The following is a 13,502-nucleotide window of genomic DNA, read 5'->3' on the forward strand; positions in this document are numbered from 1 at the left end:
TCCCTTTCATGATGAAACTCCTTAAGAAAGCCATGTACAATTAGTGTCTTCACTTCCTTTTCTCTCACTCTCAGCTTTTTCAAGCGGCTTCTGACCTCATCATTAAAATGGCTATTTCCAAAGTTACCAGAGTTCTCTTAATTGCCTAAATCTAATGACCTTTTCTTGGTCCTCATTTTTCTTTTTTTTTAATTTAGAATATTTTTTCATGGTTACATGATTCATAAATTTTCCCACCCCTCTTCCTTCCTCACTCCCAGAGCTGAGGAGCAATTCCACTGAGTTATACATGTATCATTGTTCAAAACCTATTTTCATGTTATTCATATTTGCAGTAAAGTGATCTTTTAACATCAAAACCTTAATCATATTCTGCTTGAACCATGTGATTGATCATGTGTTTTTCTACTGTATTTCTGCTCCCACAGGTCTTTCTCTGGATGTGGATAGCATTCTTTCTCATAAGTTCCTCTGAATTGTCCTGGGTTATTGTATTGCTGCTAGTAGAAAACTCTGTGACATTCAATTGTACCACACTGTTTCAGTCTCAGTGTACAATGTTCTCCTGGTTCTAGCCTATTTCCTATTTTGTTCATCTAGGCAATTTATATTTTTGTAAATATTTTCCCATTTCACCTAGATTGTCATATTTATTGCTATGTAACTGGGCAAAATAGTTCTTAATAATTATGTTAATTTCCTCTTAATTGTAGGTGAGATAACCATTTTCATCTTTGATACTGTTGATTTGATTCTCTTTCTTTTTTATTAGATTAACCAGTACTTTGTCTATTTTATTTGTTTTTTCAAAGTACCAACTCCTAGTCTTATTTATTAGTTCAATAGTTCTTTTATTTTCAGTTTTATTAATTTCTCCTTTAATCTTTAGGATTTCCAATTTAGTTTTTATCTGGGAATTTTTAATTTGTTCTTTTTCTAATTTTTTAAGTTGCAAGCCCAATGCATTGATCTCCTCTCTCTTGATTTTGTTGCTATAGGCATTCAGAGTTATAAATTTTCCCCTGAGTACTGCTTTGGCTATATCCCATAGGTTTTGATTTGTTGTCTCCTCATTGTCATTCTCTTTAATGAAGTCCATAATTGTTTCTATTATTTCTTTTATGACCCACCAGTTTTGAATAATTAGATTGCTTAGTTTCCCATTAATCTTAAATTTGCCTTTCCATAGACACTTGTTAATTATAATTTTATCACATTATGATCTAAAAAGTTGAATTTATTATTTCTGCTTTTCTGCATTTGTTTGCAATATTTCTTTGCCCTAGTATATGATTGATCTTTGTATATGTACCATGTACTGCTGAGAAGAAGGTATATTCCTCTTTATCCCTATTCAGATTTCTCCAGATATCTATTAATTCTAATTTTTCTAGCATTTCATTAACTTCCCTTCTTTCTTATTTATTTTTTGGTTTGATTTATCTAGTTCTGAAAGGGGAAGTTTGATATCCCCTATTAGTATGGTCTTATAATCTATTTCCTCCTTGAGCTCCTTTAATTTTTCCTTTAGAAATCTAGATGTTATACCATTTGGTGCATAAATGTTTAGCAATGAAATTACTTCATTGTTTATAGTACCCTTTAGCAAAATGTAATTTCCTTCCTTTTCTCTTTTAGTCAGATCAATTTCTACTTTAGCTTTGTCTGGTATCATGATTGTTACTCCTGATTTTTTTTTTTACTTTAGATGATGCAAAATAAATTCTGCTATAGTCTTTTACCTTGAATCTGTGTGTCACCCTGTCTCAAATATGTTTCTTGTAAACAACATATAGTAGGATTCGAGTTTTTAATCTACTCTTCTATCCACTTCCATTCTATGGGTGAGTTCATCCCATTCCTATTCAGCATTATGATTACTAACTGTGTATTGCCCTCCATCATATTATCCCCTTTAAATCCTGCTCTATTCCCTTTCTCTCTGTTCCTCCTCACCAGCATTTTGCTTTTTGTCACCCTCCTATACTTCCCCCTCCCTCAAATTGGCTCCCTCTTCCTTTGTCTTATTCCCTTTCTACTTCTCTTTGGGATAAGATAGAATTCTATATACCCCATTGAGTAGGGTAAGATAGAATTCTATACCCCACTGAGTATAATTGTTCTATCCTCTCTGAGCCAGTTATGATGAGTATAAAGTTTAAGCATTGCCTCTCACCACCCTTATCATCCCCTCTTTATAATGAATTTTAATGGATCTTTGTTATATAATTTACCCCATTCTACCTCTCCCTTTACTTATCTCTCAGTGTAAACCTCTCTTTCAGTCCTTGATTGATTTTTTTTACATCTCATATGCATACATATATCATACATACATATCATTCCATATCATCACATTTATATCATATCATCATAATTGGCTTACTTCTCCACCCTTTCTGAGTCAATTCCTTTTATCTTCTCTATTACTAAGAGTAATTTTTGAGAATTATAAAAATCCTCTTTCATTGTAGACATGTAAACATTTTGACCTTAATGAGTCCCTTAAATTTTCTCTTTCTAATTTATCTTTTTGGGCTTCTCTTGTGTCTTGTGTTTGGACTTCAAAATTTTTGTTTAGGCCTAGTTTATTCTAGAATGCTTGGAAATATTCTATCTTATTAAATATCATTTTTTCCCATGAAAGAACATATTCAGTTTTGCTGGATAGGTGACTCTGGATTATAACCCCAAATCTTTTGCCTTCCTGAATGTCATATTCCATGTCTTTTGATCCTTCAATGTGGAAGCTACTAGTTCCTGTGTGATCCCACTTGTAGCTCCTAGTATTTTAATGGTTTCTTTCTGGCTGCTTAAAGTATTTTTCCTTGACTTGGTGGCTCTTGAATTTATCCATTATATTCCTAAAAGTTGTCATTTGAGGATTTCTTTCTGGAGGTGATCTGAGAATTCTTTCCATTTAAATTTTATTTTCTTCTTCAAGGATCTCTAGGCAGTTATCTTTGATAATTTCTTGTAATATGATGTGGAAGGTTTTTTCTTAAACATGGCTTTCAGGTAGTCTAATAATTCTCATATTATCTCTCCTAGATCTATTTTCTAGGTCAGTTGTTTTATCAATAAGATATTTTATATTTTCCTCTTTTTTTCATTCCTTTGATTGATTTGATTCCTTTGATTTCTCATGATATCATTAGTTTCTAGATGGTCAATTCTGATTTTTAAGGCCTGATTTTACTCTGTCAGTTTTTGGTTCTCCTTTTTCAATTGGTCCAACTCTTCTTGTATCACTTTCATTTCTCTTTCCCACTTTTCCTCTGTCTCTCTTTATTGTTTTGTTAAGTCCTTTTACAGTTCTTCCAGCATTTGTGTCCAATTCACATTTTTCTTTTGGATTTTACATGTATTTCTTTTGCTTTCCCTGTCACCTTCTGTATCTGTATCTTGTTCTTTTTCTCCATAAAAATTCTTTAGAGATTGGTGCTTTTTTTCTTGTTTACTCATTTTTCCTATGTAATTGTAGGTAGGCTTAGGGGAATCATATGATGGTCTGAGGGCTGAGAGCCCCCTCCCCCTGCTGATGCAATTGATCCTTGAGATTCTAATAGCTTAAAGACTTGCCTCAGGCTTAGGTGTAACCTTTTGATCTCCCTGTAATCTTGATTAGGTCAGGGGCTGTATACTTGATATCAAACATACCCCTGGTTTCCCTCTCTTGGAGCTCCTGCCCTGTACTTAGTACAACCACCCCAAAGTGTGAACTAAGTTCTTATCTCAAGGTCAGACTATAATTCCCTGGGCTGGGGCTCCAGACTTCTCCACAGGATTGAAATTTTAAGGGGTATGGGTTGACTTGTACCACTATTTGCCCAGGCAGGATCTCAGAGTCTGAATACTGGCTTAGGCATAGGTTCTCGAATTTTGGACAGCTGATGTAGGGTATGGAGTGGCTTTCTCTTCCCTCCTTGCTACAGCTTCTTGCTGGCTCTGCTCTCTTCTCACCCAAGTGCCCCAGTTGTTCTTTGCCTGCCTTTGGGGTTTTCTTTTCTTGAGATTTTGTTTCACTCTGTCTTCTTATTGGTTCTTTCACTCCTGTATTCATTTTGTGGAAAAATTTTAATCTTGGTCAGAGAGGATTCTCATGGTGTCACAGAAGTACACAGGATTACTCCATCATCTTGGCTCCACCTCCAGAAGTAGTTCTCACTTTTCTTAACTTTTATGCAGTCTTGAACATTGTCAATCATCCTCCTATCCTTGAAATGCTTTTCTTTCTAGATTTTTGTGACATTTCTTTCTCCTGTTTCTCCTCCTACCTCTACAACCACTCCTTCTTTGTCTTATGAGCTTGATTTTTCATCCAGGTCATTTCTACTAATAGTAGGTATCCCCACAGGTCTACTATTTTATTTGGTGATCCCATCAGCTCCAGTGGTTTCAATTATTTTTTCAATACAGATGTCTCCAAGCTCTACTTATCATGCTCTTAAGTTCTCTCTCAACATCCAGACTCAAATCTCCACCTTCTTTTTAGATATCTCAAACTGGATGTCCCATAGACATTTTAAATTCAACATACCACAAAATGAAGTCCTTCTCCTTCCAAAAAATACTTCTCTCTTCCTAACTTACCTATTACTGTTAAAGGTACCACCATCCTTCCAGTTACCTAAGCTTGGTATCATCCTTGTCTCCTTCTCTTACCCCTACTCTAATCAATTGAAAAAAAATCCTATGAATTTTGCCTTAGTAACATCTTAGTAATATCTCTTGCATATGTCCTCTTCTTGTCTCTAACACTGAAATCACTCTGGTTCAGGCCCCCATCACCTAATACCTGGACTATTTCAGAAGCTTACTAGTCATCTTCTTATGGTCCTAACCTATCTCCACTGTCCAGTCCATCTTACACTCAAGGCAACAAACTGATCTTCCTAAAGACCAGGTCTGGCTATGTCATCCCCATATTGAATAAACTCCAGTGGCTCCCTATTGCCTTTGAGATCCTCTATTTATCACTCAAAAAATGAACTCTTTCCTACCTTTCCAGTCTTCTTACATATTAATCCTCTCCATATGTTGTGAATCAGTAACAATGGCCTCCTTACTGTTCCTCAAACACATTCTGTTTTTGCTTTTTGAGTATTTTCACCTAGCCATGTTTGCTTTGTGCCTGGAATGCTCTTCCTCCCTATTTCTCACTTTCTCCTAGATTCCAGCAATTTCTGCAAGTTTTAGCTTAAGTCTACCTTCTTAACATAACCTTTCGGTCCTCCTTAATTTTTGTGCCCTACCTCTGAGATTTAGAGAAAGAATAGCAAACCACTTGAGTATTTTTGCCAAGAAAACCCCAAATGGGATCATGAAGACTCAGACACAACTGAAATGACTGAACAACAACAACCTCAGAGTTTTCCCCCATTTTATCCTGTTTAGATCTTGTTTTGTTTATATCTTAACTCACCATTAAATCGTGAGCACCCTGAAAATAGAGACTGTCTTTTGCTTTTCTTTGTACTCCCACTGCTAACAGAGCCTGGCACAGATGAGACACTTAATAAATACTTACTGACTTGATTCATCATGATTTTATTAAAGCATTTCAAACTATTCTTATGAAATAGAAATAAAGATGCAGACTAGATAATAACACAATTAGATGAATTCAGAATTGTTTGGATGATAGAACTGAATGAGTATTTGTTAATGGTTCAGTTTCAATATGACAGCTCAGGCAGCGTTTCCCAAAGATCTGTGCTTAGCCCTGTGCTATTTAACATTTCTATCAATGATTTAGATAGAGTTATAGATGATGTGCTAATTTGCAGATGGCATAAAGCTCAGAGGCAGAGCTTACACACTGGATGAGAGAGTTAGCATTTGAAAAGACCTTGACAGGCTGGAACATTGGACTGAATCTAACAAGTTCAAATTTGATAGGGATAAATATAAAGCCCTACACTGGAGTTTTAAAAATCAACTTTTCTAATTCAGAATTGGGGAGGCATGACTTAAAAACTGTTTCTATAAAAAAGATCTGGAGGTTTTAATGTATTGCAAGTTTAATATGAATCAACAGTGTGTTGTGGTAAACATAAAAGCCAATATAATCTGAGGCTATGTTGGAAGAGGAACAACTTACAGATATAAGAAATTGATAGTCCTCTGAACACTACCATTGTTCCTACATCTGAAATACAATGTTTAGTTGTGTGTGTGACAGTTTAAGAACAATATTGATAAGCTGGAGAGCATATTTCAGGGATGCTTAACCTACCAGTGATGGTGAACCTTTTAGAGACTGAGTTTCCAAACTATATACCCTCATGCTGCATCTGAGCTGCCCCCTTACCCCAGACAGGAAGTGCTCCCATTGTGCTGCAAGCCAGAGGGGCAGGTGAAGTGAACAATGTCCTGCAGAATGGGGGACAGTGGGAAGGAAAAAGACCCCTCTGGCACATGTGTTCACCAACACAGCTATAGACCATGAACTTGTTTTAAAAAATTATAAATCTATTTCAATAGAAATTATTTCATTTGTAATTCTTGAGTTTTGTCCATTTAAAATAATTACTCTGGAGTTCACAAACTGCTAAAGAAGTCAATTATACACACACAAAAAGTTAAGAATCCCTGATCTATAGGGTGGCAATTAGGATGGTGAAGAACCTTTAGTCGGTTTCATCTTTTGCATATCTTCTTGAATTCAAATCCAGCAACAGATACTTACTAGCTGTGGGACTTTGGGCAAGTCACTTCATCCTGTTTGCCTCAGTTTCCTTATCTATAAAATGAGCTGAAGAAGGAAATGGCAAACCACTCTTTTGCCAAGAAAACCCCAAATGTGGTTAGAGAGAGTCATATACCATTAAAATCAAATGAACAACATGTAGAAAAGAGATTTTACTTTTTTTTGTTTGATCCAAGAGGATAGAACTACCATCAATAGCTTCAAAAAAAATTTAGTCTTGTACAAGCAAAGCTTTCTAATACTTAGAGCTATCTAAACATGGAATGGATTTATTTGAGAGACCTACTTGAAGGTCTTTATAGATCTAGAGCTAGAAGGAAACTGAAGAGTCATCTAATAAAATTACTGCATTATGTAGATGAAGAAACTGAGACCCAGAGAGGTTAAATTACTTGTCCAAAGTCACACAGATAGTAAATGGCTGATCTATGATTTGAACTCTGTATTATGACTCCACATTAACACTCTGTCCATTACAACACAGCTCTCCTCAATAGATGGTGATTGGGACTTAGCAGGAACCTTAGAGTCTCTAATCTAACTCCCTCACTTTACGGAATTGAATAAGTCAACCAGATTAAGTGTCTCAAGTAGTGTCACACAATATTAAGCTGGGGTTTGAATTTGGATCCTCTGAATTCAAATCCATCACTCTTTCCACTGTACCATGTTGGTGCTGAGAGGACCAATCTCTTGTTACATTGACAAATAGTCACCTTCATACTCTTGAGCAGAAAATCAATCAGTAAGCATTTTTAAGTTACTTTTCATTTTACAAATATATATATATATATATAACCTAATGTAATAAGTAATGTAATGATAACATATAAGATTTGTTATAAATATTTAATAAATTATAATAAATTACTTATCCAAGAGAAACAAATTCTTACATTAGCTATGTCCAAAAATCTGTTTTATTCTTTATCTCACTTCTACCCTCTCCCCAAAAGGACAAGTTTAATATGATATAAGTTGTATATACATTATCATATAATACATATTTTCCTGTTCATCATGTTATGAAACAAGATACATATTGCTTACATTAGAGAAAAATCTATAGAGGCAATAAAGTGAAGAATGGTATGTTTCAATCTGTATTCAGACTCCATCTGTTCCTTCTACAGTGATGAATTGCCTTTTTTTTTGTCATGAGTCCCTTGGAGTTCTCCTGGATCCTTGCCTTGTTGAAAATGGTTGTCATTCACAATCCTACATTATTATTGTTACTGTGTACAATATTCGTCTGGTTCTGCTCACTTCACTTTGCCTTGCTTCATATAAGTCTTTCCAGGGTTGTTTTTTTTTTTTGGTGATCATTCTGTTTATCATTTCACAATACCATTCCATTACAATCATATACCACAACTTGTTCAGACATTTCCCAATTGATGGACAGCTCTTCAATTTCCAGTTCATTTCCACCACAAAAAAAGAGCTGCTATAAGTATTTTTAAATATATGTAAGCATTTTTAAAGGATCTTCTGTGCTTTGGGTACTGTGCTAAACACAGGTGAATACAAAGAAAAATCAAACTTGGTCCCTGATCTCATGGAGGTTATGTTCTAATAGAGATGAAAACAAGATCAAGAGAATAAAGAGAAGAGACCTTGAATCAACTACCACTACTTGTGTTTTCCTCCTCTGACTTTTACTGAATCATCTGTCTTGATAACTGACCCGACTGCATCTATCCCATCACTTCTTGGAACACAAGGATTTGCTTTTTCTTCCTTAGTGAAGCCAGCTCCAAGCTCCATAGGAAGACCCTCACACCTATTGCTTTGTTCCTTATTTCAGCTGGATGTTTCCTCTGTTGTCCTCCTGTCTACCTATCCAAATATTACCCACTCCTGACAGCCCAACTTTCCCACCTTCTCCATGAAGCCTTTTCCTATTATTTCATGTCCAGGGGGTGACCACTCCAACTTTGGGAAACATTGTTTGACTCTGTATCACAGATCCCCTCTTGTTTGGGGCTCTATCCAAGAAAAGATGAGGTCCCATGTTTGTCTCTGACAAGTGCTGTCAATTCCACTCCATAAGCATTTATTAAGTAGCTATTATGTGCCAGTCACTGTGCTAAATGCTCTCCCCAATGTCACCAGTGTCAGGGTGAGTGCCAATTCTAAGGGTCATTAGCACCAGGGGAAAAGGGGTGAAAGAGCTGTCAAGAGACGGAGGCATTTGGTGGTGCTGTGGCAAGAGGGCTGGGCCTGGTAAAAGGAAGCCTTGAGTTCAGACCCTTAATAGCTGTTGATTAGAAGCAAGCAACTTAATTTCTCATTGCCTCAATTTCCCCAACTGTAAAATGAGCAAGGTAATAGCGCCTACTTACCAAAGTTGTCTAAGGATATTTTTAATATAATCTTTTTTAAATTTTTCAATGGTTACTTGCTTTATATTCTCTCACTCCCCTCTTCTCTACCCCCTCCTGGAGCTGACAAGCTTATATTATGTTATTATAGTATAGAATAGTATAGTATAGTATAGTATTGCATTGTATTATATTGTAAAATATTGTATTATATTGTATTATGTTATATTATATTATATCATATTATATTGTAAAATATTATATTATATTGTAAAATATTATATATGTATTAAAGAATATTTTAAAGGCACTTAGCACAGTACCTGGTGAATAATAGAAGCTATATAAGTGAGTATTCCCCAATCCCTCAAACCACCTAATTTCCTCAGCTAGTCAGAGAAAGTCTCAAAGATCTGAGAGTCACACCTAGGTCAGGGAATAGATAGTATATGGAACCTGAACTCAAAAACATCTGAGTTCAAATACAGCCTCAGATCCTTACTAGCTGTGTGGCCCTGGACAAGTCACTTAATTTCTATCTGCCTCAGTTTCCTAATCCATAAACTGGGAATAATGATAGCACATACCTACCAGAGTTGTTATGAGAAACAATGAGCTAATGAGCTCATTGAGCTAATGAGCTAATCTTTGTAAAGCGAATTAAAGTGCTGTATTAATGAGCGCTAATGAAGACAATAATAGCTTTGCCAATAGGAACTGATGAAAACACTGTGAGGCAGTATCAAGTAAGGAACAGAAGATAGAGGGCATGGGCGGGAGGGGGGGTACCCAAGCGAAGACAGAGCATGGATGACCACCCAACAAGGAAGACTTAAGAATGATTAGCTCAACAAGTAAGGAAAGAAAGAAGCAGGAAAGATTATCATGAAAACCCAGGAGGAGAAAATATGCAAAAAGAGCAGGTGTTCAGGGCTGTCAAATGTCAGTGAAAGAGGACTTAGAACCCAGAGGACAGAACTCAAAGCCATGAGTGGAAATTAGAGAGGTAGGTTTCCGCTAAATATTAGGAAGGGCTTTTAGGAGGACGTCAATCCCTCCTAGCTGAAGAGATAAAGAGTAAGCCTCATAACAACCTGTTGGGAAATGTTATAGTAGGACATTCCTATTGAAGCATGGATTAGGCTAAATAACCTCTGAGTCCCCTTTCAACTCTGAGAGTCTGTGATTTAAATTGTTTAAAAGGGCAACTGAAGCAAGCTGTAAGAGAGATCTTTCTGATAGACTTCGGTACCCCGTTCCAGCTTGTGGAGTTAAATCCTTTCTTCCACTCCCCGCCCCGCCCCGCCCCCGCCCCCTTCAGTCTGGACGCAAAGGGCCCCTTAGCGAATGCTTTTCCTGGGCAAGATAAGAGACTGCTCAAATCCAGGGAATGCAAAGCTGGGGAGAGAGGCAGGAGAGATGCAATCTCCCCTAGCCACTTTTACTCCCCTTTAAGGACTGCCTGGTTACGGTCCTGGGAAAGAAAACCCCTGCATTCCTTCCCTTTAATTCCAGTTTATTGTTAGAGCGGCGAGGCAGCTAGCTAATCCTCGCAGACCTGTAGGAGCCCAAGCTGGAGCGCAGAGGAGCAATTCTTGACGAGTCTCTGGGTAAGGTGAAGCGGCTCCTTTCGTGGCCACACCGTGCTCTCTCCTTGCCTCGCGGGAAGCATGCATCCGTCGCTGGGCGGAGGGACTGGGGCTCCTGTGACTATTGCCGGGCAGGCAAGGGAGGCACTGGCCAGTGCGGAGCTTGGGCGGCTCCAGCATGTCATTGACTCTCTCCCTATGCTGGGTAAGTTGGAGCTGCTTTGGAAAGTGGTTCGGGACCTGAGGTCTGGGGCAAGACTCCCCCAGGGGGTGATTAGGTATTTCCGCTAGGGCTGGGATAGGCTCATATCCTTCGGGCACTTTTCAGGGGAAGGGAAGGTGCAAAGTGTCCTGCATCTTGGAATCCCCCACCACCTCCTTCATAGAGGTTGGTGACCGCGAGATCTCCAAAGGCACAGCAGATCTCTCTGGTTATCGAACACCAGGCTTCCTGATTATCTAGTGTGGGTGCACTCACATGTGTGTTCGTCTTCAGACCTCACCTATGGGAGCCTCAGTTTCTTCATCTGTAAAATGGGGGTGATTACTGCCCTTCCTCGCTTGCAAGGGTGTCCGGGAGATCTGGGTAAGCTAAGGCATAAAAGAATGGATTATAACTGAAGCTTTATACAAATCTAAGGGATTGTTTTTATTGTATTCTGACTGGTCGCTGAATCCGTTCATTCAGCATTCAGAAAATGTTTTGAGTCCGTATTAAATACGAGGGGTAGTATCTCCTGGGACTAGGGCCAAGGATTCGTTCTGGGCTCTTTCATCTCTGGACACTAAAGGATGCGAAAATTACCACTGTGATGCTGCCAGTCACAAGATTGCTCCTTGGATTCTTCCAACGCCCAAGCTCTTCCTTTCTCCTTTTTTTTAAACTTCCTTATTCATTCTAAAGCTGAAACATTAAAATGGGGGGAAGGGGATCTAGAACTTACTCCCACCCCATCCACACCCCTTACCTCTTTTCTCTCACGTAACTTTGACGCACAAACATTAACCCTGCATTACCACCAGGAGGCTGTCAGCGTGACCCACAACCTGGGGCTTGGTTGCAGCTCAGGGCCAGCCCAGCATAGTCCAGCCTAGTCAAGCTGAGCCCAGTCAGTGCAGCCCGGGCCAGCGGCTTCTTTTGCTCTGAAGCCAGACAGGCTGGTCGTCGGGAAAGGGTCATGCAAGTCAAGCAGGTAGCGTCCTCCGCAGGGATGAGGCCAGTTCAAGGTCAGAAACCAATAAGACAGTGCGGTCGTTCCTCTCGACTGGGCTCAGTAAACCCCAAAGAAAAGATTCAAGGGCTCCTTCCCAGGTCTGAAATAAGCTTTAAAAAGAAAGTTTAGCACTAAGTATTTAAAGCTGTGGGGCCTCAGAGTAAATGAAAGGCTTTGAGGAAAGGGATGTATTGGGGAGGAATACTGAAGACTTGAAAACTGATCTTGAGGTTCAAGTGGGACGCTGAGGCTGGGTCCAAGGGAAATGTAGAGAAGTGAATATAACAACCCTGATTCTGGGGAATCACAAACTTGGTATAATTACCCTCGAGACAGCCAAAGGGTAGATAGATAGAGTGCAGAGGTGGACTCATCTTCCTGCATTCAAATTTGGACTCAGACTCTTAATAGCTGTGTGACAGTGAGCAAGTCCTTGAACCCTGTTTGCCTCAGTTTCCTTATCTGTAAAATGAACTGGAGAAGGCAATGGCAAACTACTAGAGTATCATTGCCAAGTTAACACCAAATAAGGTTACAAAGAGCTGGACACAACCAAAAAATAACCAAACAACAGACACTTAAGACTTGTTACTGGTTTTGCTTAGTGGAAATATGGCTATTAATTATGAGAGTGGGGTTACAACTCTCCTCAGGTCCCTTGGGTTGCATATCTTAATGTGAGTTGTTCAGGTCAACATTCCACTCAAAGATATTAGAGTAGAAGGAAGATAGAAACATTCCACTAAGGGACTTTGAAAATATTTAGAATAGGTAGGGAGGAGAGAGAGAGAGAGAGAGAGAGAGAGAGAGAGAGAGAGAGAGAGAGAGAGAGAGAGAGAGAGAGAGAGAGAGAGAGAGTGAATGAGTTTAGAAATGAAAAAGTACAAAACTCTACCCTATGTTCTCTCATCTCCTTGTCTCTTTGCCTTTTCCTTTGGCTGATTTGCTCTGGTTATCCTCCATACCTGGAAAGGAATCATCTCTCTACCTTACCCTCATCTCTTTCTGTTGAGATCTCTCCCTTCCTTCAATCCTCCACAATGCTGTCCCTTCACTGAAACTTTTCTTCATTCTTCTAGCTGAAGTCGTTATTCATCCTTCTAATTTATCATATATTCTGTCTTACAGAACAAGTCTTTATTTACTTGCCCCCCTCCCACTAGTAAATTTCTTAAAGGCTGTCACTTTTCCTCTTTACCTGACTATCATCTAGTTTGATTTCTCATTGGACCTATGATTATATCAGGGAACTTATAGGGAACTCCAACAAGGACTCTATCTACCAATGTCAATCACTATGTGGGATCACTATGTGGGCTTAGAGCTAGAAAGGACCTGTCCATTTTACAGCTGAGAAAACTGAGGTACAGAGAGGTCAGGAACCTGCTCTTTTTTTATTCACTTATTTGTTTGTTGGATACATCAAAAAATTCCTAGCTCTCTCCCTCCATCCCTTCCCCAGACTGGAGATGGCATCACTTGATTTTATATATTTTATATATTTTATATATATATATATATATATATATATATATATATATATGTGTGTGTGTGTGTGTGTATATGTATGTGTGTGTAACTATGTCTTTCACGTTTCTATGTATCATTTTTCTGTGGAGATAGACATTCACAAGTTATTCTTCAAATATTATTAGTTCTATGA

The 13,502-nt window shown here is 38.3% G+C and overlaps 1 protein-coding gene across 3 annotated transcripts in view; it reads left to right on the top strand.

Annotated features, from left to right (window-relative positions):
• The first annotated feature begins 10,379 nt into the window (after positions 1–10,379).
• The window catches only part of CAMK1G (calcium/calmodulin dependent protein kinase IG), a 52,164-nt gene continuing 49,041 nt past the window's right edge, over positions 10,380–13,502 (top strand). For 2 of the 3 annotated variants that reach the window (XM_056815878.1, XM_056815879.1), the window contains exon 1: positions 10,380–10,646. Coding sequence is in view for 1 of the 3 variants with exons in the window: in XM_056815877.1 (XP_056671855.1) it covers positions 10,707–10,830 (124 nt within the window). In the remaining 2 variants the exon portion in view is untranslated. Of the gene's footprint in view, positions 10,831–13,502 lie in introns of all 3 variants that reach the window. The other variant, XM_056815877.1, reaches the window with a different exon arrangement.

This window comes from Monodelphis domestica, chromosome 2 (genome assembly GCF_027887165.1).
Source record: "Monodelphis domestica isolate mMonDom1 chromosome 2, mMonDom1.pri, whole genome shotgun sequence".
In the NCBI taxonomy this organism is placed as follows: domain Eukaryota; kingdom Metazoa; phylum Chordata; class Mammalia; order Didelphimorphia; family Didelphidae; genus Monodelphis; species Monodelphis domestica.